Source organism: Rosa rugosa, chromosome 6 (genome assembly GCF_958449725.1).
Source record: "Rosa rugosa chromosome 6, drRosRugo1.1, whole genome shotgun sequence".
In the NCBI taxonomy this organism is placed as follows: Eukaryota; Viridiplantae; Streptophyta; class Magnoliopsida; order Rosales; family Rosaceae; genus Rosa; species Rosa rugosa.
In genome coordinates, this window is record NC_084825.1 from 14,746,111 (window position 1) to 14,769,325 (window position 23,215).

At 36.8% G+C, this 23,215-nt stretch overlaps 2 protein-coding genes and 1 long non-coding RNA gene across 3 annotated transcripts; 2 read left to right on the forward strand and 1 right to left on the reverse strand.

Annotated features, from left to right (window-relative positions):
* Window positions 1-9,775: 9,775 nt before the first annotated feature.
* Window positions 9,776-17,654, forward strand: LOC133718542 (uncharacterized). Its single transcript, XM_062145404.1, has 7 exons — window positions 9,776-10,114; window positions 11,726-11,886; window positions 12,519-12,784; window positions 12,883-13,113; window positions 13,274-13,372; window positions 16,889-16,990; window positions 17,078-17,654. Exons 4-7 carry the CDS (start codon window positions 12,940-12,942, stop codon window positions 17,222-17,224), a joined length of 522 nt encoding a protein of 173 aa, XP_062001388.1. The 5' UTR covers window positions 9,776-10,114; window positions 11,726-11,886; window positions 12,519-12,784; window positions 12,883-12,939; the 3' UTR covers window positions 17,225-17,654.
* Window positions 17,655-18,930: 1,276 nt separating this feature from the next.
* Window positions 18,931-21,138, forward strand: LOC133716278 (uncharacterized). Its single transcript, XM_062142987.1, has 5 exons — window positions 18,931-19,202; window positions 19,309-19,441; window positions 19,502-19,637; window positions 20,069-20,223; window positions 20,335-21,138. The coding sequence occupies exons 1-5, from the start codon at window positions 18,931-18,933 to the stop codon at window positions 21,136-21,138; spliced, it is 1,500 nt and encodes a 499-aa protein (XP_061998971.1).
* A 391-nt stretch (window positions 21,139-21,529) lies between these two features.
* On the reverse strand, window positions 21,530-22,654 carry LOC133714519 (uncharacterized). The gene is made up of 4 exons (XR_009848702.1): window positions 22,532-22,654; window positions 22,208-22,436; window positions 21,877-22,097; window positions 21,530-21,794 (listed from the first exon to the last, which is right to left on the reverse strand). It is a non-coding gene; the product is annotated as an uncharacterized LOC133714519 (long non-coding RNA).
* Window positions 22,655-23,215: the final 561 nt, after the last annotated feature.

Below are 23,215 nucleotides of genomic sequence, written 5' to 3' on the forward strand. Positions count from 1 at the left end.
AAATCACCGAGAAGACCTTCTTCGTTTTTTATTTTTATTTTTTCATTCTCTATTTTTGACCTTTCTATTTAATTGAAACTGATGTGTTGCATTTTTAGTCAATTGTTGTACTACATACGAACTTGCCTTGTATTGTTCATGTCGATTGACGCAAAATTATTTTTTTGGATCAGCTTTACTCTATCAATTTTAACCGCTATTTTTTTTCATATAAAGCCAATTTTTTTTCCCTTAAATACATTTTTTTCCCACCAAAACCTACAATGACGAAATAATTAGTTCATCGCTAAATGTATAAAGGGAGAGGAAATCATTCGTCACTGCAATGAAACTTTTAGCGAGGAATGCTCACATTTGTCGCTATTAAATTTGGCAGGTCATATACAATTTTGCGCCAAACTAATAACGACAAAATCGTTATTTCCTCGCTAATTTTTTTCTTTTTTACGAGAAAATGGTTTCTCGCAGAACATGAACTTTTAATGAGGAAACCATAGTTTTGTCGCCATTGAATTTGGCGGGTCTGACACAATTTTTCGCCAAACTAATAATGAGGAAAGTGTAATTTCCTCACTAATGGCTTCTTTGACGAGAAAATTATTCCTTGCAAAACACTGATTTTTAGCGAAGAAACCATAGTTTCGTCATCGTTGAATTTAGCGGGTTTTACATAATTTTCCGCCAAACAAATAATGACGAAATCTTTATTTTCTCGCTAATTGTTTCTTTTGATGAGGAAATAGTTCATTGTAAAACATGGACTTTTAGCGAGGAAACCATAATTTTGTCGTCGTTGAATTTGGCGGGTTTTACATAATTATCCGCCAAACAAATAACGAGGAAAGTGTATTTCCCTCGCTAAATGCTTCTTTTGACGAGGAAATAGTTCCTCGCAAAACATGGACTGTTAGCGAGGAAACCATAGTTTTGTCGTCGTTGAATTTGGCGGGTTTTACATAATTTTCCGCCAAACTAATAACAACAAAATCGTTAATTTCTCGTTGAATGTCTTTTTCACGATGATGATTTAGGAGACCAATTTCCTATTTCCTTGCTAATAACATGATGATTTAGGAGACCAATTTATGGTCACTTTTAGTGATGAACTGAAATATTCGTCGTAAAAAGTGGTGTATAGTGAGGAAAATATGTTTCTCGCAGAAAACCTAATGACATTTAGTGAGGAATCATCATATTCCTCGTAAAAAGTGACATTTATTGAGGAAAATAAATTCCTCGCAAAAAACTTGGTCGCTAAAAAGACTTTCTGTTGTAGTGTGGCTTTGTAAATAGATCAGCTAGCTGACTGTCAGTGGGCACAAAGCTCAATTCAAGTATATGTTGTTCAACTAAATCTCTAATGAAGTGATATCGGAGATCAATGTGTTTGTCCTAGAGTGTTGAACATGATTCTTGGTGATATTGATGGCACTAGTGTTATCACAGAAGATGGATAACTTACCTTGAGATCAGATCCCGTAATCTTTGAGCATTTGTTTCATCCAGAGCATTTGAGTGCAGCAGCTACCAGCAGCAACATATTCAGCCTCAGCAGTAGACAGTGAGATACAGTTTTGTTTCTTGCTATGCCATGCGACAAGATTATTTCCAACAAAGAAACAGCCTCCTGAAGTACTCTTTCTGTCTTTCAGATTTCCTCCCCAGTCAGCATCCGAGTACCCTGCAACTTCCATATTAGTGTCAAAAGTATAGAAAATGTCACAGTGAACTGTACCGAAAACGTATTGGATGTTCCTTTTGACAGCTTCCAAGTGTGATTCTTTGGGATTAGCTTGAAAACGAGCACACACTCCCACACTGTAAGAAATGTCAGGTCTACTAGCAGTAAGATACAACAAGCTTCCAATCATGCTCCTATATAGTGTGGGATCAACTGGTTTTCCATCATGGTCTTTGCTCAACTTTGTATTGGTGCTCATAGGATTATTGACCACCTTCTTGGATTCAAGACCAAATTTCTTGATGAGATTCTCAGCATATTTGATTTGAGAGAGAAATAGACCTGTATCAAGCTGTTTTACTTGCAATCCAAGGAAAAAAGTTAACTCACCACACATGCTCATTTCAAACTCACTTTCCATGACAAATTGAAATTCTTTGACAAGATGTTTAGATGTAGAACAAAAAACAATGTCATCAACATACACTTGGGCAATGATAATGTCATTTTTTACTCGTTTTACAAATAAAGTCTTATCAATTCATCCCCTAGTATAACCTTTTCCCACAAGATGAGTGGAGAGCCTCTCATACCAGGCTCGAGGAGCCTGCTTCAGCCCATACAAGGCTTTCTTGAGTCAGTAGACATGGTCTAAGTTATGTGGATCTTTGAAACCTGGAGGTTGTTCCACATAAACTTCTTCCTGCAAGATCTCATTCAGGAAGGCAGTTTTGACATCCATTTGAAACAGTTTGAACCTGAGATGACAGGCTACAGACAAGAGTAACCTCACTAATTCTAATCTAGCAACAGGATCAAAAGTTTCATCAAAATCAAGACCTTCAACCTGAGAGTAACCCTGAGCCACTAACCTAGCTTTGTTTCTAATTACATTCCCTTTTTCATCACTTTTGTTTATGAAGATCCACTTAGTGCCTATGACATTGCAATTTCCAGGTCTAGGTACCAAGTACCATACATCATCCCTAGCAAATTGATTTAACTCTTCCTGCATAGCACTAATCCAATTATCACCCAACAAGGCTTCCTTCACATTCTTTTGTTCAATTAGAGAAACAAAACCACACTGGGATATAACATTCATAATGATCAGATTTTCAGTGATAAAACAAAGCAATGCATTGTCTCGACTTACCTCATCCAGACTTACCTGTGGTGCAGCTTGGCTTCTAGTTTTGAGGCCATCTGATATTTTTCCAATGACATCTTGACTATAGTGATCCTTCTGGACTTGCTTGAATCCCCTTCTCATTTGAGGAGATGGCTTGAAGATGCTATCGACATTCTCTTCCTTTTCATCAATAGCTGATGTGTCTTGTGAACCTGAACTTGAAGATGATGATGTATCTGCAAAGACCTCCTCCTGTCTAATATAATGATCATCAATAGACACGTTAATAGATTCCATAACAATCCTAGTTCGTTTGTTATAAATCTTATATGCTCGACTATTGACAAAATACCCAAGGAAAATACCATCATCACTTCGTGCATCAAATTTTCCAAGTTGCTCTCGATCTCTCAAGATATAGCATGGGCTGCCGAACACATGAAAGTGCCCTACATTTGGTTTCTTACCCTTCCACAGCTCATATGCTGTTTGTTCAGTTCCAGGTCTCAAAAAGACTCTGTTGATGGTGTAACATGCAGTACTAATTGCTTCAGCCCAGAAATTTGTGCTTAGACCTGCAGAGTGTAACATTACTCTTGCCATGTCCAGCAACAATCTATTCTTGCGTTCAACTATTCCATTCTGCTGTGGAGTAATGGGAGCTGAAACCTCATGAGAAACACCTAACTCATGAAAATAGTTAGCAAAAGCAGCACTTTTGAATTCAGTGCCATTATCAGACCTTACTCTTACCAAGCTCATATTTGTGGACTGTTTTTCCATTATCATTCTCTGACTTAATCCTTTAAAAGATTCAAAAGTTTCAGCTTTGTCTTTTAAAAAATTAACCCAAGTATACCTGGAGAAATCATCGACTACGAGTAGCATGTATTTCTTACCTCCAATGCTCTTAGTTTGAGCTGGTCCCATGAGATCCATATGTAGCATTTCCAGCACTTGTGTGGTAGTTGCAGAGTTTATTGCCTTGTGAGGAGACTTAGTTTGCTTTCCAGTCTTGCATCTTCCACAGATCTTGTCAGTCTTGCCGCTTAAAGCTGGCAAACCCCTGACACATTGTTTGGTGGACAATTTGAGCAGTTTTTGATAGTTCACATGTCCCAATCTTCTGTGCCATGTTTCAAAAGTCTCATTTGTAGATCTCACGGAGAAGCAAGCCTGCACATTCAGAGACTCATTAGCTTGAATGTGATAACAATTGTCTAATGATCTCTTACCTCCCATAATACTTTCTCCCTTTTTATCGAGAACCACACATCTTTGCTTGTTGAACCAAACATCCTTGTAATCATCAGCCAAGTGACTGACACTGATTAGATTAGTAGTTAGACCTTCAACATACAAGACATTTTTTAGGTTAGGAACTCCAGGAGTATTAACAGTTCCTCGTGCAAGAATTTTAGCTTTCCATCACCAAAAGTAACTGAGCCAGTAGTGCATTCATCCTGAAATGAAGAGAACCAAGTCTTATCTCTAGTCATGTGTCTGGAGCATCCACTGTCAACATACTAGAAATCCCTTCGCTTGTCAGCCAAGGCAGTGAGTGCTACCAGGCATGTTGCTTCAATATGTGTAGTGGTGGTATCTGTGTTTAAACACGACATAAGACAAGTGGCATCAATCGTGCTACGTGAATCAGATAAACCATTGAGAGAAAGAAGACAATTATTTGACTCTTTCCTAATCCAAACAGGTTTATTCTTTGTTGTCTGCATGTTCACATTAGTGATCAAAATTGCTAATTTGTTAATGAGCACCTTCTGTTCTCTAAGTCATTATGCAATGCTTCTACAGACAACTTTTCCTCAACAGGCAAAAGTTTTGCAAGTCTCTCATTACATCTAGGTCTAATGTGTCCCAACTTACCATAGTAATGACATATAGGAATGAAAGACTTGGAGTTTGAATACCTGTTTTGACCAGTTGATGTTCCTTGGTCAATATTTACCTGTTTGGCATTCTGATCATGTATAGGTTGCTCACCACCTTTGTTCTCATGTACTGTATTGGTTTCCTTGATAACCTCAATAACCAGGTCATTTTCCGCTGGACTCATCTCTTTTACAAAGCGTGTACTTTTGGTACTTTCTCCAAAGTAGCCAAGCCCGAAAGTATCATGATAGGCTTTTCTTGAACCGAATAATTTTGATACTGCACCCGAGCTTATTTCAAATTTTGTGAACTTTTCTTGAGTAGACTTTAGTTCTACCTGCAATGATTCATTTTCAGTTAGCAAATTCAAATTCAGAGCATGTTGTCCTCTTACCTCAAGTTCCAGTACTTTGATCTTGTCTTTAAGCTCATCACGTTCTGTCTTCCACTTCAGTGAATTATTTACTCCTTGCACGTTGAGTGACTCTTCAGTGAACTTGGTTCTTTCTTGTTCCCATGCAATCTGAGAGTTCTTCAACATAAGTTCCAGTTTCTCATTCTCAGCTTTTAAGAACTCAACCTCTTCTTCCAAATTTGCATTCTTGAGGAGTGTAGCTTTTGACGCTTTATAGAGTTGTTTGCAGCGGATAGTAGTCTCATCATCTGAGGACCTCCATCATTATCTGACTCAAGTGAGAGGGATGATACAAAAGCTACATTTTCCATCTCTTGAGTTTCACCATCACTTCATGTAGAGAGAAGAGATTTGTTGTTGCCATTTCCATGCTTCCTGTTACCACAATCAGTGGAAATATGACCATAGCCACCACATTCATAGCATTTGACTTTGCCAGTATTATTTGCCTTAAAACTTCCTTTTCCACTCTTAACATTGTTGTCACTGCTGCCAACATTGTGAAAATTTTTTCTGGGAGCATTTTGGTTCCTAGACGAGGTTTTACTTTTCAGGAACTTCTTGAACTCTTTGGTCAAAAGGGCCAGATCTAGTGGTTCATCTTCCTCTTCGGCTCCTTTCACCGCTTTGAAAGCTACACCCTTAGTTTTCTTTTCAGGTTTCAGCCTTAGCTCATAGGTTTTTAGGTTTCCGATAAGTTCATCTAGCGGATAGTCATCAATGTCAAAAGAATCTTCAATGCTAGTAACTTTCGAATGAAACTTATCAAGCAAGGCCCTAAGAATTTTCTTAACCACCTTATCTTCATCAAATGGAGCCCCTAAACTACGACACTGACCAGTAATTTTTAAAATTCTACCATGAAAATCATACACGGTTTCATCCTCTCCCATGGTCATAGTTTCAAATTCATAAATCAGACCTTGCAATTTTTGTGCAAGTACCTTTTTATTACCTTCATATGTAGTTTGTAGCAGATCCCAAGCCTGCTTGGCAGTGTCACAATGACTGATTCTCAGTTATTCACGTTCAGAGAGAGCAGTGAATATGCTATTCCTTGCCTTGAAGTCAGCTTGAAGATCACGTACTTCCTCATCAGTCCAATCCTTCCTAGGTTTAGGAGTGGCAGTGGATGAGCTCTCACCTTTAGCTTGAACAACATGTATCCTCCAGCCATTTTCAACAATATTCCACACATGTTCGTCTTGTGCATAAAGATATGATTTCATGTAAATCTTCCATTGAGTATACTTCTCACAGCCTCCATCAAACCATGGAGGGCTATTGACTGATCCACCAGCAGCTCTATCTCGAGAGTGTTCCATCAACCCTGCGATCTACTAGAAATTTCTAGAACCTGCTCTGATGCCAAATGAAAACACTAGATGGAACAGGTTTTCAATGAATTACCCTTGCTTGAACAAAGTAATGGAAATCGATCAAATCATGACACAAGAACTTGCTGACGCAGTGTAAACCTCACTACTAAGGAAACATCACTGTGAGGCTGTTTATGTAGCCCACACACATAAAACAATCCACTATGAAATCAAGGTTTTACAAGACACAAGTTGTGGTGTTCAACGCAACCACATTACAAGCAATATAGCTAACTTGTTTACAACTTGAACAACCTATTCTGCACAAGAATAACCTGATCTATTGTAGTAATTCACACTGGAATGTCTTGTCTTCTTTTTGAATCAAAGACTCTCTGATCTCATGTAATATAAGAAGAATGAAATGAGCAAACACCAAAAATCAATCAAGGAGAGTTTTTCATGAAAACTGTATATGAAGACTATGCAACACACATAACACACCTAGATCTCAAAAACTCTACTCACATAATACAGTTCGAAAACCTTTTATAGAGGAGCAAGACTCCCCCTCAATCAAATCTCTTCTTATCACCAAAATAAGATAAACACGGAAAGGTTTTAAAAATGATGCAATCAAATCTTCCTAATTGTAAGCAAACAGGATCTTTATCTGATATGCATTTAGAAAACAGTGTAATGCAGATAAGGATTTTAGATTAAATACAAGATATGCATATCAATTTAGAATCATGCAAAACGATATGAAATGTAAACCACATTTATCTCAAGATCAGTGAGCATGATTCCCCTTTAATTTCCTCTTTGTAATTTGATTCTGCAATCTTCTTCTGTTTCCTTGAACCACCGGGAAAGTAGGAGAAATACTCTCCTAGTCCTTTGCAACCTCTGATCTCCTAGTGCCCTTGGGAAAGTATGTGTTGAATGGTAATAGCCCAATATACTTACATGTGTTAATGGGTATTCAATTTTCTTTAATTTCAAGGGTACTATTGTCGGCAAAAGCTAGCAAGGATATTGAGGAATCAAGGGTACTATTGTCGGCAAAGTTCAAGGTATTTGAGAAATCAATCTTGTTCTCTCTTGCTTGCTACCTCCTTCTCATGGATAAGGTAAGCTAGTCTTCAGAAAGTTATTTCAATTTTGTTCTCTTGTTTCTGAAATTTATCTTTTTTTTGGTCGGTGAAATAAACTTTCATTTAGAAGGATAAAAACGATACAAAACCTAATAAAAAGGCCGAAAAGATAAAAAAATACACAAAAGTCGGAGCCCAAACAAACAATAGGAGGCCCAACAGAAAACAACAAACAAAAGAAACCCTAATTCTAAACTGCTCCTTGTCTTCAGCCGCCACAGATCCAGCACCACCAACGTCCACCATGGCCGTCGTAGCTGAATCCATACATGGGACTCCAAAATTGCAGCTTGAAGAGAGACCCCTACACCAAAGCCCGATCAAAATAACCCTGAAAATGGAAAAAAAGAAGAAAATAGAAGATCTAAACACAGATTCATCATCATCCCCACAGTAGAAATCTGCACCATAACATGAGATTTGCAACCACAACTCAGAGAACAAATCTGGGCAAACGAAACCCATAACACATGGAGCCAATAGACCCCGATAATAGAACATAGAAGGAGGTGGTGCATGCACCTGAGCCAAAGCTCTACCTATCTTCCGAGTGAGACGCGATTTCTCGCGTTTGAGAGGAGTCACTGCAAGAGCCAAACCATGGTACCGATTTGAAAAGGAAAAGAAAAAATCTGGGCAACAAGATCTGGAGATGAGAGATGGTGGGTACAAGAAGGTGATGGGTGGTGAGGAATGAGTTAGAGAAAATTTGGGGCTAAGATACAGACAGAAAAATGGGGCAAGATGGAAGGAGAAGGGAAGGAGACCGGAGGAGAAAAAAAGAGATGAAGCAAAAGGCAAAAGCCTCAGATCTGAGACATAGCTCAGGGAAGCTGAGACATAGCTCAGGCAAGCACCCATAAAGGGTGGGTAGTGCCACTGACTCTCAAGGGCACGGAGGGGTTTCAGAGAGAGAAAAATCTCTCTCGCTGTATATATGCTTGCTAGTCTATGTTTAGAGTTGATTAAGCTTCTTGTTGTTATTTTCTCCATCAACTAGAAATGTTGGGTTACTCTTTGTTGATTGGTTATGGTTGATAATTGCTATTTCGTTAGGGGAATGAGGTTTGATTAGGGTGGGAAAGAAAAAATGTTAGGTGTTAGGAGAGGACCGTAAGAGAATAGCCAGAGTTAGATTCAGCTTTGATTACCATAGCCAAGTTGCAAATGACTTGCTGTTCTGGAGGTGCAAGGAGAAACTGAGTGTCGGGCTCTATATATTTGTTTTTCCAAATCCTCCAAGTTTCATTACTTAAGTGTCAATTGTGTTTCGTCTTTGCTATTTCTGCTATTAGTAACATGGTTCTTTTGTTTCTCTTTTTTGGTCTGATACCTTTTTGAGCTTAACTATATATGCATAGCTTTGCTACCACACATGATTGTTTTCTAGGGCACTAAATCCCCTTGGGGAGATTTCCCTTCATTTGGATCCGTTTTGAGATTTCAGTCATTTCACCTCACTTTGATTCGAGTTGAGGGATTTCACCTCATTTGGATCTGCTTTGAGGAGATTTCACCTCACTGTAATTAATATGCCTTGTGGAAATTTCACCTCACTTGGATCCGTCTTGAAGAGATTTCACCTCCTTGAGGAGATTAATTTCACTCACTAAGATCCGTCTTGAGGGAATTTAACCTCACTTGGATCTGTTTTGAAGAGATTTTACCTCACTTGGATCTTTCTTAAGGAGATTTCATCTTGACTACTCTTTTAGCTCTTCTTCCTTATCAGGTAAAACCTCGCTCTTTTGATTCATTCCTTTGAGTGTATTCTTTGGTTGGAGTGTTGGAACTGAGTTAGATATTAGCTTTGAACATATATATATATATAGAACTTTATAGGTCTGAGTTGATTTTCCTTGTGAAGTTCTAGGTAGTTCATAATATATGCAGCTTATATTATGCATGTGAGTGGAGTTGTGGTATCATGGTTCCAATTTAACATTTTTTTTTATCTACTAAGGCGGTTATTTTTGTTTTAGGTTGTTAGTTATTTTGTATTTGGTTTTACTATTTTTTTTTTTTTTTTAAATCATTTGGTTTTGTTTTCAAGGGATAAGGATAGGTGGCTGACGGTCTGTTAGAGGAGGGAGGAGAAAGAAAGAAAAGGAATAGAGAGTGGGATGGAAAGAAAGAAAGGGAACAGAGATAGGGGAGGGAAAGAAAGAGAAGAGGGGGGGAGGAGGAGAAAGAAAGAGACCACGGAAAAAAATAAAGAAGGAAGAAAGAAAACGGAGTCGAAGATAAAAGTAGATGTGTGAGGGGAAGAGAGTTTTTGACATTTGAGAGAGAAAGAATCAGGGTTTTAGTTTGCAGACTTTTTTGTGAGTGTTTAAGAAATCCAACCCTAGAGTTTTGATTACTGTAAGTTTGAGGAAGGTGTGAGCATGATTTCATGGTTTTGGGTTTCACCTTTGAGATTTCCGGAGTTGGGGGTATTTAAAGAGGCTGAGATTTTTAGCAGAGGTTGAGCTTTATTTCGGTGAACTCTATGGCTTTTGTTTATGTTTAAGATACGAGGTGAGTGGCTTTTGTTTGATATCATAAATTGCCTTTATAGTTAAGTTGAGTTTCTTTATTTTGTCAAATAACAAGATTTTGGTAACATTGTATTTTTCCTTTGTGTTAAGTCTGAACCCTTGTTTTTAAGTAAATGATTAATTTCAGTTTACCCCCCTGAGGTTTGGGGGTGTCATCATTTCACCCCCTGTACTTTCAATTTTGAATTTTTACCCCCTAAACTTTCCAATTTCAATCAGCCATGTCCAATTTCTACTATTCCGTCCAAATTGGACGTTAAGTTTGACTTTTGAGGGCTAAAATGGTCATTTCAACATAAAAAATTTAAAAATAAAAACAAATTTCTGTTTTTTAGATTTTTTTTTTTTTCTGTTTCTTTTTTTTTTTTTACTTTTTTTATTTATTATTTTGTCTTCAACCTATACAGCACAAGTTATAATAGGTTTATAAAAACAAAAAAATACTCTAGGTGGTTGAAAGCCGCTCGCTGGTCTACGATATTTGTGATATATCTCTGATAAAGTAAAGAATTTTAAGATATATCCCCAATAAAGTGAAGAAATATTTGTAAAAAATAATTTTACACTTTATCTGTAAATAAATATCTGTAAAAAATGATTTTACACAAATATTTATTCACTTTATTGGGGATATACAGATATTTACAGATAAAGTGTAAAATCATTTTTTACAGATATTTCTTCACTTTATTGGGGATATATCATAAAATTCTTCAATTTATTGGAGATATATCACAAATATCATAGACAAAAAATGATTTTACATCGATATTTCTTCACTTTATTGGGGATATACAGATACTTATTTACAGATAAAGTGTAAAATTATTTTTTACAAATATTTCTTCACTTTATTGGGGATATATCCTAAAATTCTTTACTTTATCAGAGATATATCACAAATATCGTAGACCAGCGAGCGGCTTTCAACCACCTAGAGTATTTTTTTTGTTTTTATAACCCTATTGTAACTTGTGGCGTATAGGTTGAAGACAAAATAATAAAAAAAAAAAGTAAAAAAAAAAAAGAAACATAAAAAAAAAAAAAAAAAAAAAAACTAAAAACAGATTTTTTTTAAAATTTTAATTTTTTTTTTATTTTTTTATGTTGAAATGACCATTTTAGCCCTCAAAAGTCAAACTTAACATCCAATTTGGACGGAATAGTAGAAATTGGACACGGCTGATTGAAATTGGAAAGTTTAGGGGGTAAAAATTCAAAATTGAAAGTACAGGGGGTGAAATGATGACACCCCCAAACCTCAAGGGAGTAAACTAAAATTAATCCTTAAGTAAATTAGTATTTAGAATTTGTTGGGTTATTCAATTGTTGTTTGTTTCCTTTTGAAAGTGTTGAAGGCTTCTGGGGTATTTTTAGATTAAGATCTGAAGGGGGGGGGGGTTTAAATTTTTATATATTGTTGTATGACAAGTTAAACTTTTGTTTTATATATGAGTTTCAAGAGTTATGTTTTCATTCTATTGTTGTTTTCTTTGCACGTAAGACTTTATCTTCTTCATTCTTTATTATTTCAGTTCAGTTTTGCATTATGAATTATAGCCTATTATGATAATATATCTATTTGTCTCAGGATGTTGAAATTGAAATCATTATTGATGAAGAAAACTGGGAATGAACAGAAACAACAAAAGAGACAACCACAACAAGTAGGAAAGAGGCAGCCACCACCACCAGAGCTGCAGCAGCCTGAGCCATCACAGCAGTGGCAACCACAGCCACCAATACATTCAGGTAGAATTAAGATTCATTAATTGTGATAACACTGATAATATATTAGCAGGCTGTATCTTTTGGAAGTTTCCATGTCGATGGAGATCTATACTTGTTTAGCAATTTATACTACCTAGATTGTATCTCGTTCTTTGTCAATTAAGGAATGTACGTACATCCAAATGCTAATTGCATATTATTGGTTGGCTTGTCCATTCTTTAAAATATATGTTTCTTTTAATTGTGAGATAACCTTCTCTATATATATGCATTGATGATGATAAAGATCCACCAACAACCTCAATTTCATGTGCAACTTTTTGTGCATTTGGAAACTAATTAGAAATTGAATCTAGTACCAATCATTGTCCTGCATGTATAAAACGTACCCTATATGTCCAAGCTATTAATGGAAAACTCCAAATATGAGAGTGCCAAAAAATGGAATATTTAGACTCCATTGACATTTCCCAGCATATGCATATATAGAGCCTCATCCATTAATGTACATATAATTTAAATCAAATAGATCTATATAAATTGTTTGAATGAGCCATGATTTATATTTTGGATATATGAATTGGAAAATAGGTCTGATTCATTGCTGGTATATTCTACTAAGTTGTTCTTTATTTTCTTAACAATACCACTAGGTGTTTCTGATCATGACATATCTTCTGAGGTCAAAAACACACGTGGCGTTACAAAGGGGATAGGAACTCATGATATTGTCACAGCTTCTAATGAGAGAATTCTAATTCAGATGAATGAGGATCAAAAGCTCCCAAATGGTGTCCAAGCTAATTCTAGGTCTGTTTCAGAAATTGGGTCTCGAACACGTTCCTGAGCTCCACTTAATGTCAAAACCTGGAAGGCAGTTAAACCAGAAGATAAAGACGAAATTAAAAACGGGTCGTTGGTGAGTGGTATTATTTACTTGCACTAGAATTGATTATATTGTTGGGTTTATAATATATTTTATTAAACTAATCTCTTCTTGATTTGCTGTAATGTTAGCATAAGTTTGATGTCAATTTGGACGAACCTGCCATTGCAAAATTTGTTGAAAATAAGATGAACAACACATTCAGATCTTGGAAAGGCAAACTGCACAAGCACTTCAAAAAATATTCTAATGACATTGATTATGCAAGGTCTCACCCTCCCAATGAGAAATTGTATGGTGATAGGGAGATAAGTGATTGGGAGTGGCTGTGTGATTATTTGTACACTGATCAAGCGTATCAGGTATAAAATTGTACACTGATTTTGAATTGTTGATGTTGCATGCATAGTGTATATGTTATTCAAATGTTTTTTTTGTTAGGACTATATGTATAGAAGTTCAAGAAGACTGATGTCAAACGAAATGATATTCTAATGATTGGTACTTTTTACAAACATGCAGAAGCGTAGTAAGATCAATACTATCAATAGGAACAAGAAAAAATATAATTATTGTGGTGGTTCACTTCCTTTCACGAAACACATGGAAGCCGAAGAACAGGTAAATGTCTGTTATTGTTTAAATTTAGTTGCTAAACTCTGTTATCAAATATACTTGTCTAATTGATTTGTTTCATTTTCTTCGAAAACTTATCCCATAATTTGTTCAGTCTTGCTGACATATAAAAACAATATTGAAATAGGATGAGAAGCTTGAGTACAAATGACAAAAAACTCTCTCAACCCTAATACGCGCCTCCGCAACCTACTCCCTTCAAGCTAGTCCGACTACGCCGCCATGCTTGGCGGGTCTCGGCCTTTGCCAGCGTGCGTTGTGCGTGGTCGGACGGGATTAGTTTTATGAGATGCTTCTAGATGTGTGGCGACGCTGCAAGCGTGAATGAGACCTGAAATCGGGTTGGTGCCGGATCGATCCCGATTTGGCTCCGGACTGGTGATGGGATCAGCAGCGTTTGGCGGTTTCTGGTGGCCCACGGGGAAACTGGTGGCAGGGTGCAATCTGCTGCGACCTCTAGATTTGGAAGAAGATGAAGCTCAAATGCAAATGGGGCGGTTGCGAGGCTGGATAAGGCGGCGGGGTGGACGGATTTTATAGGTCTGTTTCTGGTGGAGATCTCGCAGGCTAGTTCGGTTGAGGCGGTGGCCTTGGTGCGTTGGTGAGGTGCTTAACCAGTCTGCTACGGCGTTGGCGACGTCGTTGGATGTCGATGGCGGCAGCGATTTTGATGGATGTCAGTGGCGGCGGCGATGGCGTTTTGGGTCGTGGTGCGGTGTTCTCGTCACCAATGCTTTAGGGCTGGGCATTTGGGCTTTGTCCTTGGGCCAGGTCTGCTCGTTCATGTGGATGGGACATTTGGTGTTAGATTTTCTTGTCTAGCTTTTCTAGTGGTCTTAGTGGCTTCGGCCTATTTCTAGTTTTTCTCTAAGCTTCCTGTTTTTCGGAACCTAGCATTTGATTCCAGTCTATTGCTATTTAAGTTAGTTTCTCTGATTGTACACCAAATGAGGTCTCTAGGCAATTAGGGTTACTCTAGCAAGGATTTAGATAGTTGTTGGATTTGTCTCCTTATGGCTAGGTCTAAAATTTGTGCTCAAGTTGTTTCCCAATGAGGGTTACCTGTTATGTGCTTAACAGCTTAGACCATCTAGGTTTTATTTGGTGTAAGACAGCATATGATGTACGTGCCTTTGATAGGAGCATTTTAATGCGACGTTTTAACTGCATTTCCTTACATTTCTTGCGCCATTTCCTTAGTAAAACTCTGTTTAGGAAAGTTTCCATTCTTTGATTGGGAAAGTTCCTATTTGTAGAAAGTTTCCATTTTTCTTAGTTTCTATTTTCCATTTTTAGAAAGTTTCTACTTGTAGTTTTCATTTCTCATTTCTGGCAAGTTTCCATTTTCAGTTTAGGAAAGTTTCTATTTTTCATTTTTAGTAAGTTTCTATTTTTCATTTTTAGAAAGTTTCTATTTTTAATATAGTTTCTATTTTCAGGACCTCCGAGCTAAAAAGTGGAAATGAATGCACGAATTGAAAGAGGAGCTTGCGAACATCAAGACGAACAAATATGAGAGAAAACGGCCCACACATTTGAGCAGAAATGAAGAAATAAGCTTTCCTAATCCAACCAGGAAATCCTACGAAATGAAGGAAGGCTTCCCTAGCAAGTTTCCAACGCAACTATGAAAAAGAAATGGAAAAATAATGTGTTTTGCGTTGGAAAATATGAAGGCTTGAAGATGAAGCAACGTGGCCCAAGAACTCTCAAGAATGAAGTGGATTTTCGGCAAAGTGGACCAAGGCCCACCAAAGCCCATGACATTAGGGTTTGTGACGCAAAACCCTAAACCTAAAGTTGTTTTGCCGTGAAAACCAAAGGGAGGAGAGAGAAGTGGCGTGAAAATCAAGCAAGGATAAAGAAGATTTCGGCAAAGAGATTTCTTAGGGAGATTTTAAAGGAAAGAGAATATGTGTTGAACTCGAAAACCTCTCAAAAGAAGTCTAGATACATTCCTTGAAACCCTAAAGGAAGTTTGGCCGAATTGGAAGTGCAAAAATCAGAAAATTCTCAAGGTATTTCGGCAAGAAAATCAAGGGAAATATTCTAGGAAATTATGTGATTGGTTGAGACACATCATAGGGCTTACTTGGCAAGATTTCATTGGAGGGAATTATGTGGAGTTAACAAGTCTTTGCCGTGAGTTTCTCTAGGGTTTTACACGGCCTTGGAGACCAAGTTGCCGTCCCCTATATAGTCTCTCCTCTTCTCAACGTAAAGGGTTCCTCTCCCCATACAATTTACACTTTGAGAAAAATTCAGAAAACTCTCTAGCCTAGCCGTGCTCTTCTCCATCCTCTAGGGCAACCACGAAGTGCAAGCAAGGCCAAGGAAGAAGAAGACAAGCCGTGAACACCATCCATCCTCCACCTTGAAGATTGCTTTCGAAATTCAAGAGACCACATCACCTTTTCGTTCATCACCATCTCCATCTCTTGGTGTAATCCGATTCTCCTTGTAACTTTGTTTGTATTTTCGTTGGTTATGCCTTAGTTGACACATATGTTTGAACAAGTATTGTTTTCTGAAATTTTATGATTAATTGTTAATTTTCAGATTCATGTTTTGCGATTTATGGTTGCTTATGTGTGAGTGTTTGATTAAATTTGCATGATAGAAATCTTTTGTATGATAATCTTGAATGGTTCGAAACATTTAGGGTTTTTATGTGAGTGTTGCTACGAATTTAAGAACATGAATCAACTTTTTGGTTTTGTGTTCTTGAATCAATAAGTAGTAAAGGTTTTGTACAAAAACCGAGTTTAATCAAAGAAGATTGCAATTAGGTGGACTTTTTCATACTAAGTTGCACATTTGAGTTGATAGCCTTTCTAGGTGCTTATTGCGTTAAACATGTATGATTGACTAGCTTTCTAGGGCTTGAATGCATGTTTGATAGGATTAGTCTTTGTGCTTTCACTTAGATTAATTTAGCGTTGAAAAGTAAAAGATGGGAATTGTTTGCTTTCTAACAATTTACATGATCAACTCCTCTTGCATGACTATGATGAACAATGATGAACTTGAATCAATTTTAATCATGAGTTTCGACTTTGATCTTTGTTCTTGCATTCCATTTGTATTTTTATGTTTTTGCATTTTAATTAGTTTGTTTACTTTATTTATTTTCGAAAGAAACCAAAATCAAAAATACCCCCCTATTTCGTGAATAGTGTATATGTGTGAATATTATACTTTGTTTTAATTTTAATTGTTTAATTGTTTGACAATGACAGGTGTACCCTCAATCCCCGGAATAGAACGATCCCTATTTGCTTATACTACTAACGATCTTTTCAGGGTTAAATTATGCGCTTGCTTTGAGCGTATCAGCCTTCTGGCCATGGATAAGCAATGAAATTATATATCTACTTCTAAAAAAAAAAAGTACAAATGACAAACTATTTTTGTGCACTTCTTATAGAGTATTTACATACTATACTTTTCTCATATACCATTATTTGGGCTTTGAATTGTTTTTGTTCTTGCCAAATGTAGAAAGGTAAAAATGTGACCTATGTTGAGAATTGGGGTCTCATGCATCAACATCGAGGCAGCAATGGTGGTGTTTGGATCAATGAAGAAGCAGAGAGGACAGGTGTAAGGATTATATGTTATAATTTTAGTATATTGAAGCAAAACTGACATCATAGATTAAATGTATAACATATGTTTCATTATGTGTAGAAAAATCTGATTGAAGAGTTGATTAAAACCAAGCAACAATTGGCTGAGTCTGAGGATACCCCATTTGAAGATGTTGTAGTGCATATCCCTATGAAATTAGATATCTTGGCTAAGGAGCTCGGAACTCTGAAGGGTAAGACCATTTGAGGTGTGGGCTATGGTCTTAAAAAGGACAAATTTTGTTCTTCAATCCCTGCATCCACGTCTAACCCAACAAATGCTCAACTTATGAGGTACATTATTCTTTTGGAAGAACGACTTACTTCTCTTGAGGGTGAGAAACAACCTCAACCTCCTACACATGATGTGGATGAAGAGGGTGGTGAGGAGGGTTATGAGGATGAGGATGAGGATTTGGATGTGCTTTAGGTGTTGATATCCTCATTAGTTTTTTGCAAGTTATATTTTGGATGTACAAATGAAGCCATGATATTTCCACATGCATAGATATCCCTTAGTTTAGGGCTTTGGCAGGTTTTTGGGTCTTAGATGTCCTTATTAGCTTTTTGAAGGATACAATTTGGATGTAAAAATGATGCCTTGAAATTTCAAATGCATCCAGCACTTGATATGTGAATTTTTCAAGCTACTATCTTTTGTAAAGTACTAGTTGATAAGCATGTTAACATATATTTATGCTACTTATTTACTTACCTATTACTTGTTGTGGTAAAGTGTTGATAATTATAATTATTAATTTAAATTAATTTTCATATATACTATATATTGAAGAAAAAAAAGTCTATTTGTCACCCATTCTCAAAATTTAAAATTAATATTTGATAATTAGACATTAATTTGTCACCAATAGTATTGCATTTGGCGGGTAAAAAAATTTTGGCACCAAAATTTAAAACTGATTCAAAAATAGTGACGAACTATTTTCGTCACCAATAAAGTAAAATTTGGCGCCAAAAAAAAAAAGGATGCAAAAATAAAAAAAAGGATAAGATTTTGAAAAGAATGGGTGACGAAATATCAAAGATTGGGTGACAAGTTTATTTCGTCACCCACACCCATTTTAGTGACGAACTTAGCGTTTCGTCACCTAAAGGAATCAGTCACGCACTATAGGTGACGAAACTGGTGACAAACTTTTTTTGTCACCCATTCTTATGGGTGACGAAATTTTCAGAATAGGTGACAAAAGTGGTTTGTCACTCATTGGGTAAATTCTAGTAGTGAATTTGATGAGTTTCCTTCAATTTGATCAGTTTCAATTGTTTACACTGTATATGATTTTTTTTTTTGCACGTTTTGAATTAGTTGTTAATAGCTTTGTTCTTCGACGAATCTGGTTAGGTTTTTGTTCAATTACTTGTAAATGTTTCATTTCGATTAGTTTCATTCAGTAGATTAGGTGTAGGCCGGGGCTGGTTAAGTGCTTAATGTTAGGTTTGGTTGATTATATGTGTTTGTAGATGTTCTTACTTTTTGGAGTGGATTTGTGCTAGGAACCATGTATTCAGAGGTGGCTGCTAGGTGTACTTACATGTCAAAGACTGTGATGGTCTTCATTGATGGTACAACAAGGTTCACCGATTTTTTCAATGAAATTTGCATGCGGTTTAAGGATTTGAAGCCACGCTTGTTTAAGTTGAAGTATTCCCTCCCGGATTACCCTTCTTGTGCTCTCGATTCTGATTTATCAACCTGTTTAGATCTTTTGCTGAGTTTAAGAGAACTTTCGTTGACATTTTGGTGAGGATTTGTAATTTTGGTGCTAATTGTGTTGCTGATGGAGTTCAATGTACTGCCGCCACTGCTGCTTCTTCATGTGAGTCGCTAGTATCGAGGGTGATTGATGAGACTGATTATTTGGGTGATTTTAGGCCTGAAGATCCAAAGTTTACATGTCTAGGCAGTGGAGAGAGTATATTAAGTGTGTGGACCAGAAATTTAGAGGTGGAGCTGTGGAGTTTCGGCAAAAGTTGTGTATGTATGCAATTGAGGTTGGGTTTGTCTTTGTCTATGTGAGAAATGACAAATGGAGGGTTGTTGCTGAATGTTTTAACAAGCTTTCTGAGGGATGCAAATGGTACATCAATGCGTCACTATGCCCTGGTAATAATTTCTTCTATATTAGGCAGCTTAATAATGTGCATGCTTGTTCTGGTGTTTTGAGGTAGTAGAAGCATAAGCTTTTGAGTTCTAGTATTGTGAAGACATTCATTAATTAATGATGAATTTCGTGGAAATCCCTCTCTCAAGCCACATGATATTATGGATAGGTTAAAGAATAGCTATGGTCTTGATATTACATACCGTTATGCATGGAAAGGTAAAGAAAATGCAATGAAAGAGTTGCATGGTTCAGATGAGGACTCCTATTCAATGTTAACTTGGTATCGTGATGCTGTGATGGTGAGTACTCCAGGGTCTTGCTTTATTTTGGAGTGTGATGAATTCACTGGTCATTTTCAGAGGTTTTTTCCTTGTTTCAGTGGAGTTATTGAGGGTTTCAAGTCTTGCATACCTCTATTGTTCGTGGACGGTGCACATGTGAAGAGCAAGTATAAGGGTCAGCTTCTTTCTGCTACAGGAAAGGATGGTATTCAAGGTATGATTATGATTTTCGTTTTATTTTTGTGATTCATATTGTGGAAAGGATGGTGATTCATATCATGCCTATCTAAGCTTTGTTATTGAGGTTCAGTGGTTTTGTCTTCTGTTCCCGCTTTCTTTGTCCTCCATAATGTTTAAGGTTTAGGGTTTATTTGTAGTTACTGGTGTTTCCCTCAAAATAATATCATGCCTATCTAAGCTTTGTTATTGAGGTTCAGTAGTTTTGTCTTTTGTTCCCGATTTCTTTGTCCTCCATAGTGTTTAGGGTTTAGGGTTTATTTGTAGTTAATTATTGGTGTTTTCCTAAAAAATATATCATGCCTATCTAAGCTTTGTTATTGAGGTTCAGTAGTTTTGTCTTCTGTTCCTACTTTCTTTGTCCTCCATAATTTTGTTTTTGATGTGGTATTTTTTTTTTCCCCTCAGGTTTTTTTCCTTTTGCCATTGCCGTTGTTGATGCCGAAACTGATGCTAATTGGAATTGGTATTTTGGGATCTTGAAGACAATTCTAGACCCGCAAGGCAGAGTCATTACTTTTGTTTTTGATCGACAACAAGGGTTGATGAATTCCTTGGCTAGAGTTTTTCCAGAGTCTCCTCATTGCTTTTGCCTGTATCACTTGAAGAATAATCTCCAAAACTTGTTTAAGGGTAATAACAACAGTGCACTCCGTGTCACAATTGTCAATTAGTTTTACAAGGTTGCATACTCATCTACTGAGCATCAGTATTACCATAACCTGAGGGAGCTTCTTGATGAGGGCAAGGATCTTGTTGTGCAATTCCTTAGAGGACTACCTGTTGAAAAATGGTGTAATGCCTTCTTTCGAGGTAATAAATTTGGTGAGATGGTCAACAGTACAGTGAAATGTTTTAATAGTTGGACTCTCAAGGCTTGGGAACTCCCAATTTTTCCTATGTTGGAGAAGATCCGCGTGATGATAATGGGGAAGATGGTTGAGAGGAAGCTCTTGGTAAGGAAGTGGACTATTCCTCTTTATCCGGTAATGCAAGCTGAACTTGTTAAAAATATGGAAGTAGGGAGAGATTGTACAGTTAGTAGGTCGGATGAGTTTGTTTATGGGGTTCACTCCGAACGCTCAACATCTGTTGATATAATGGCCCAAACTTGTGCATGTCATCAGTGGCAGATTAAATCATTTCCTTTCTCTCACGCTCTTGTTGCCATCCAACGAGCGAGATATGTGGTTTACCCGAGATATGTGGTTTACCCTTTTATTGAACGATATTACTTTAAAGAGAAGTATTTCAAGAGTTATTCCTTTGGTATTAAGCCCATTCCCAATATTGAGCAGAGCTATGTCCAATGCTCTGATAGCACATCTATCAAACCTCCACTAACCAGAAGACCTCTAGGAAGGCCCAAGACCAAATGTATCAAGTTTGTTGGCGAGGTGTCTTCAAAGGAGAGGATGTGTGGTCGTTGTGGCCAATTGAGGCGGCATAATAGGACGACATGCAATGTTCCAATATGATTTTGTTGAAAATAGGTGCAATTGTTGCTTATTTTTGATTCATTGAACTTCCATTATGAAGTAACTTTAGTTTTCTTTCATTTTCTGCTGAGATACAACAGAGTTTTACTACTATTGACTGTCTACTGATGTTCAGTAGCGTTCTTAAAAATTATGTTAATATACTGAGCTTCAGTACCATTCTGAGGGATTGTAGATTTATTAATATGCTTCAGTATCATTCTGACATACACGACTTGCAGTTCTTTCCATTGTAAATCAACAAAAGTAAATTAGCAAAGTTGAATTCCATCAACATTAACCGGTAAAGAAGACTTGAAAAAGCCCGCATCTGTCAATTTACTTTCGTCAAAATCCTATCAACTCATAAACACAAATCCACATGCATCCACAAAAATCCTAATCCTAATCCAATACAACCTCCTAATATGGTCTTTGCATGCCTTCAATTGTCACCTACTTTCGAATACCAGCTCTCGTCATGGTTAAGAAATCTCTCCACCATGGTTATTCTCATGTTCTTCAAACTTTCTTTGATTTCTCTTTCTAATCCCAACACCTTCTCAATCAAAACGCCTCTATCTGCATTGCTTATCTGCAACATGTTCTTTGCCATATTGCCTATATAGTGTAGGATATAAGGTCCGCAGTCCAACCTACAAAATGAAAAAAGAAATAAGAGACATTCTCAATGTACTTAATAGTATTGACACTCAGTAACGTTGCTGTTTCACTTACGAATTATCAAGTTACTGCGCACAATACATGTCTTCAACCAGCTTTAAGTTATCCACATCAATTTTTACAATCCAAGCAATTGTTTTCTCTGCATTTTCATCAATCTAGATTTCCTCATATATTGTCTTCTTTCTTTCCACTATGACAAATTTTAGCCTCCTCTCCTTGTTCTGCTTGTGGAACTTTTTCACATCAAGCATCCACGTTGTCACTGCTTCTACCTGTATATAAAACTACAATTAACCCATCAGAGTGAACAAATCTAAAAAAACCCATCAAGCTACTGAGGGTCAATACACATAACAAATATCAAATAACCCATCAAACTTACCACTTCTTTGGCATTCTCGTAGCCTTTGCTTTTTTCAGGATTTGTTCTTTTGCGCATTGGATTGTAATGAATCCATTCTTTTACCTTTTTGTTCGACCGAAGCATTGTGTAGTGGTAGCCTTCAGTAGTGATCAACGGGATGAATATGTTGTCATAGTGTCCTAAGAGAGATTATGGGTTCGAAGACATTATTATGTTTCAACCTCTGTGAAGTATCTCTCACTGAATCCTGAATCCAACACAAAACAAAATTTTATTTATGTTTTCTAGGCTTTGTAATCAATTCTATTGACTGTCAGTAGCGATGCGTAAATTTATACTTACCAACACATATGTCGTCATGATTCCTTGGTTTCTAATGCCCGATGTCTCTAAATTGCCTTTGATTATGTCTATGTAAGCATTGACCACCTTCAAAACAACATTTTAGAAAAATTATCCATTACGTTTGATAGGAGCATAAAGTGCGACGATATTATTGAGTATATGCCCCATTTTAGCCTTGTTTCTCCCTTAAGTTTCGTGTTTTGAGTCATCGAGTCATTTTAAGAGTCTTGTAGAGTGTTTGGCGTGAAATAAGCGGAAAAAGATAAATTCATGAAAAATCCTAGCTGGATCAGGATTCCTCGTTTTTGTGGTCTTTACATTTTAATTCCCTTTATTTTCTCTAGAAATTTCTGATATTTTCCTGCTTGTTGTAGGAAACCTTGGCTGGTGGAACTCTTGGAAACAGCAACGATGGAATCAGAAAATAAAGCATTTAAAAACGTTTGACCAAGCAATGAAGAAGGGGAAATAAAGGAGAAAGATGTTTCAACTGGAAAATAAATAAGAGAAAGACGTTTCAGCTTGTTAAAAGACCCCATTATGAGAGGAATTAAGGCCATAAAGGAGACGTTTCAGTTGGGAAATTAAAGGAATTATGATGCAATCTCATTCGTCCAATGATGAAGGGTATGATCGACAAAAGCCAACCAATTAATGCTGCCCTATAAATAGGCAACGTCC

Bases quoted from the DNA above. Each gene is read 5' to 3' on its own strand.
- LOC133716278 (XM_062142987.1), top strand. From the start codon at position 18,931: ATGTCTAGGCAGTGGAGAGAGTATATTAAGTGTGTGGACCAGAAATTT. The intron at 19,203-19,308 runs GTAGTAGAAGCA...TATTATGGATAG, and splicing joins GCTTGTTCTGGTGTTTTGAG to GTTAAAGAATAGCTATGGTC. The intron at 20,224-20,334 runs GTTTTTCCAGAG...ATTGTCAATTAG, and splicing joins TGATGAATTCCTTGGCTAGA to TTTTACAAGGTTGCATACTC.
- LOC133718542 (XM_062145404.1), top strand. From the start codon at position 12,940: ATGAACAACACATTCAGATCTTGGAAAGGCAAACTGCACAAGCACTTC. The intron at 13,114-13,273 runs GTATAAAATTGT...ACAAACATGCAG, and splicing joins ACACTGATCAAGCGTATCAG to AAGCGTAGTAAGATCAATAC. The intron at 13,373-16,888 runs GTAAATGTCTGT...TGCCAAATGTAG, and splicing joins ACATGGAAGCCGAAGAACAG to AAAGGTAAAAATGTGACCTA.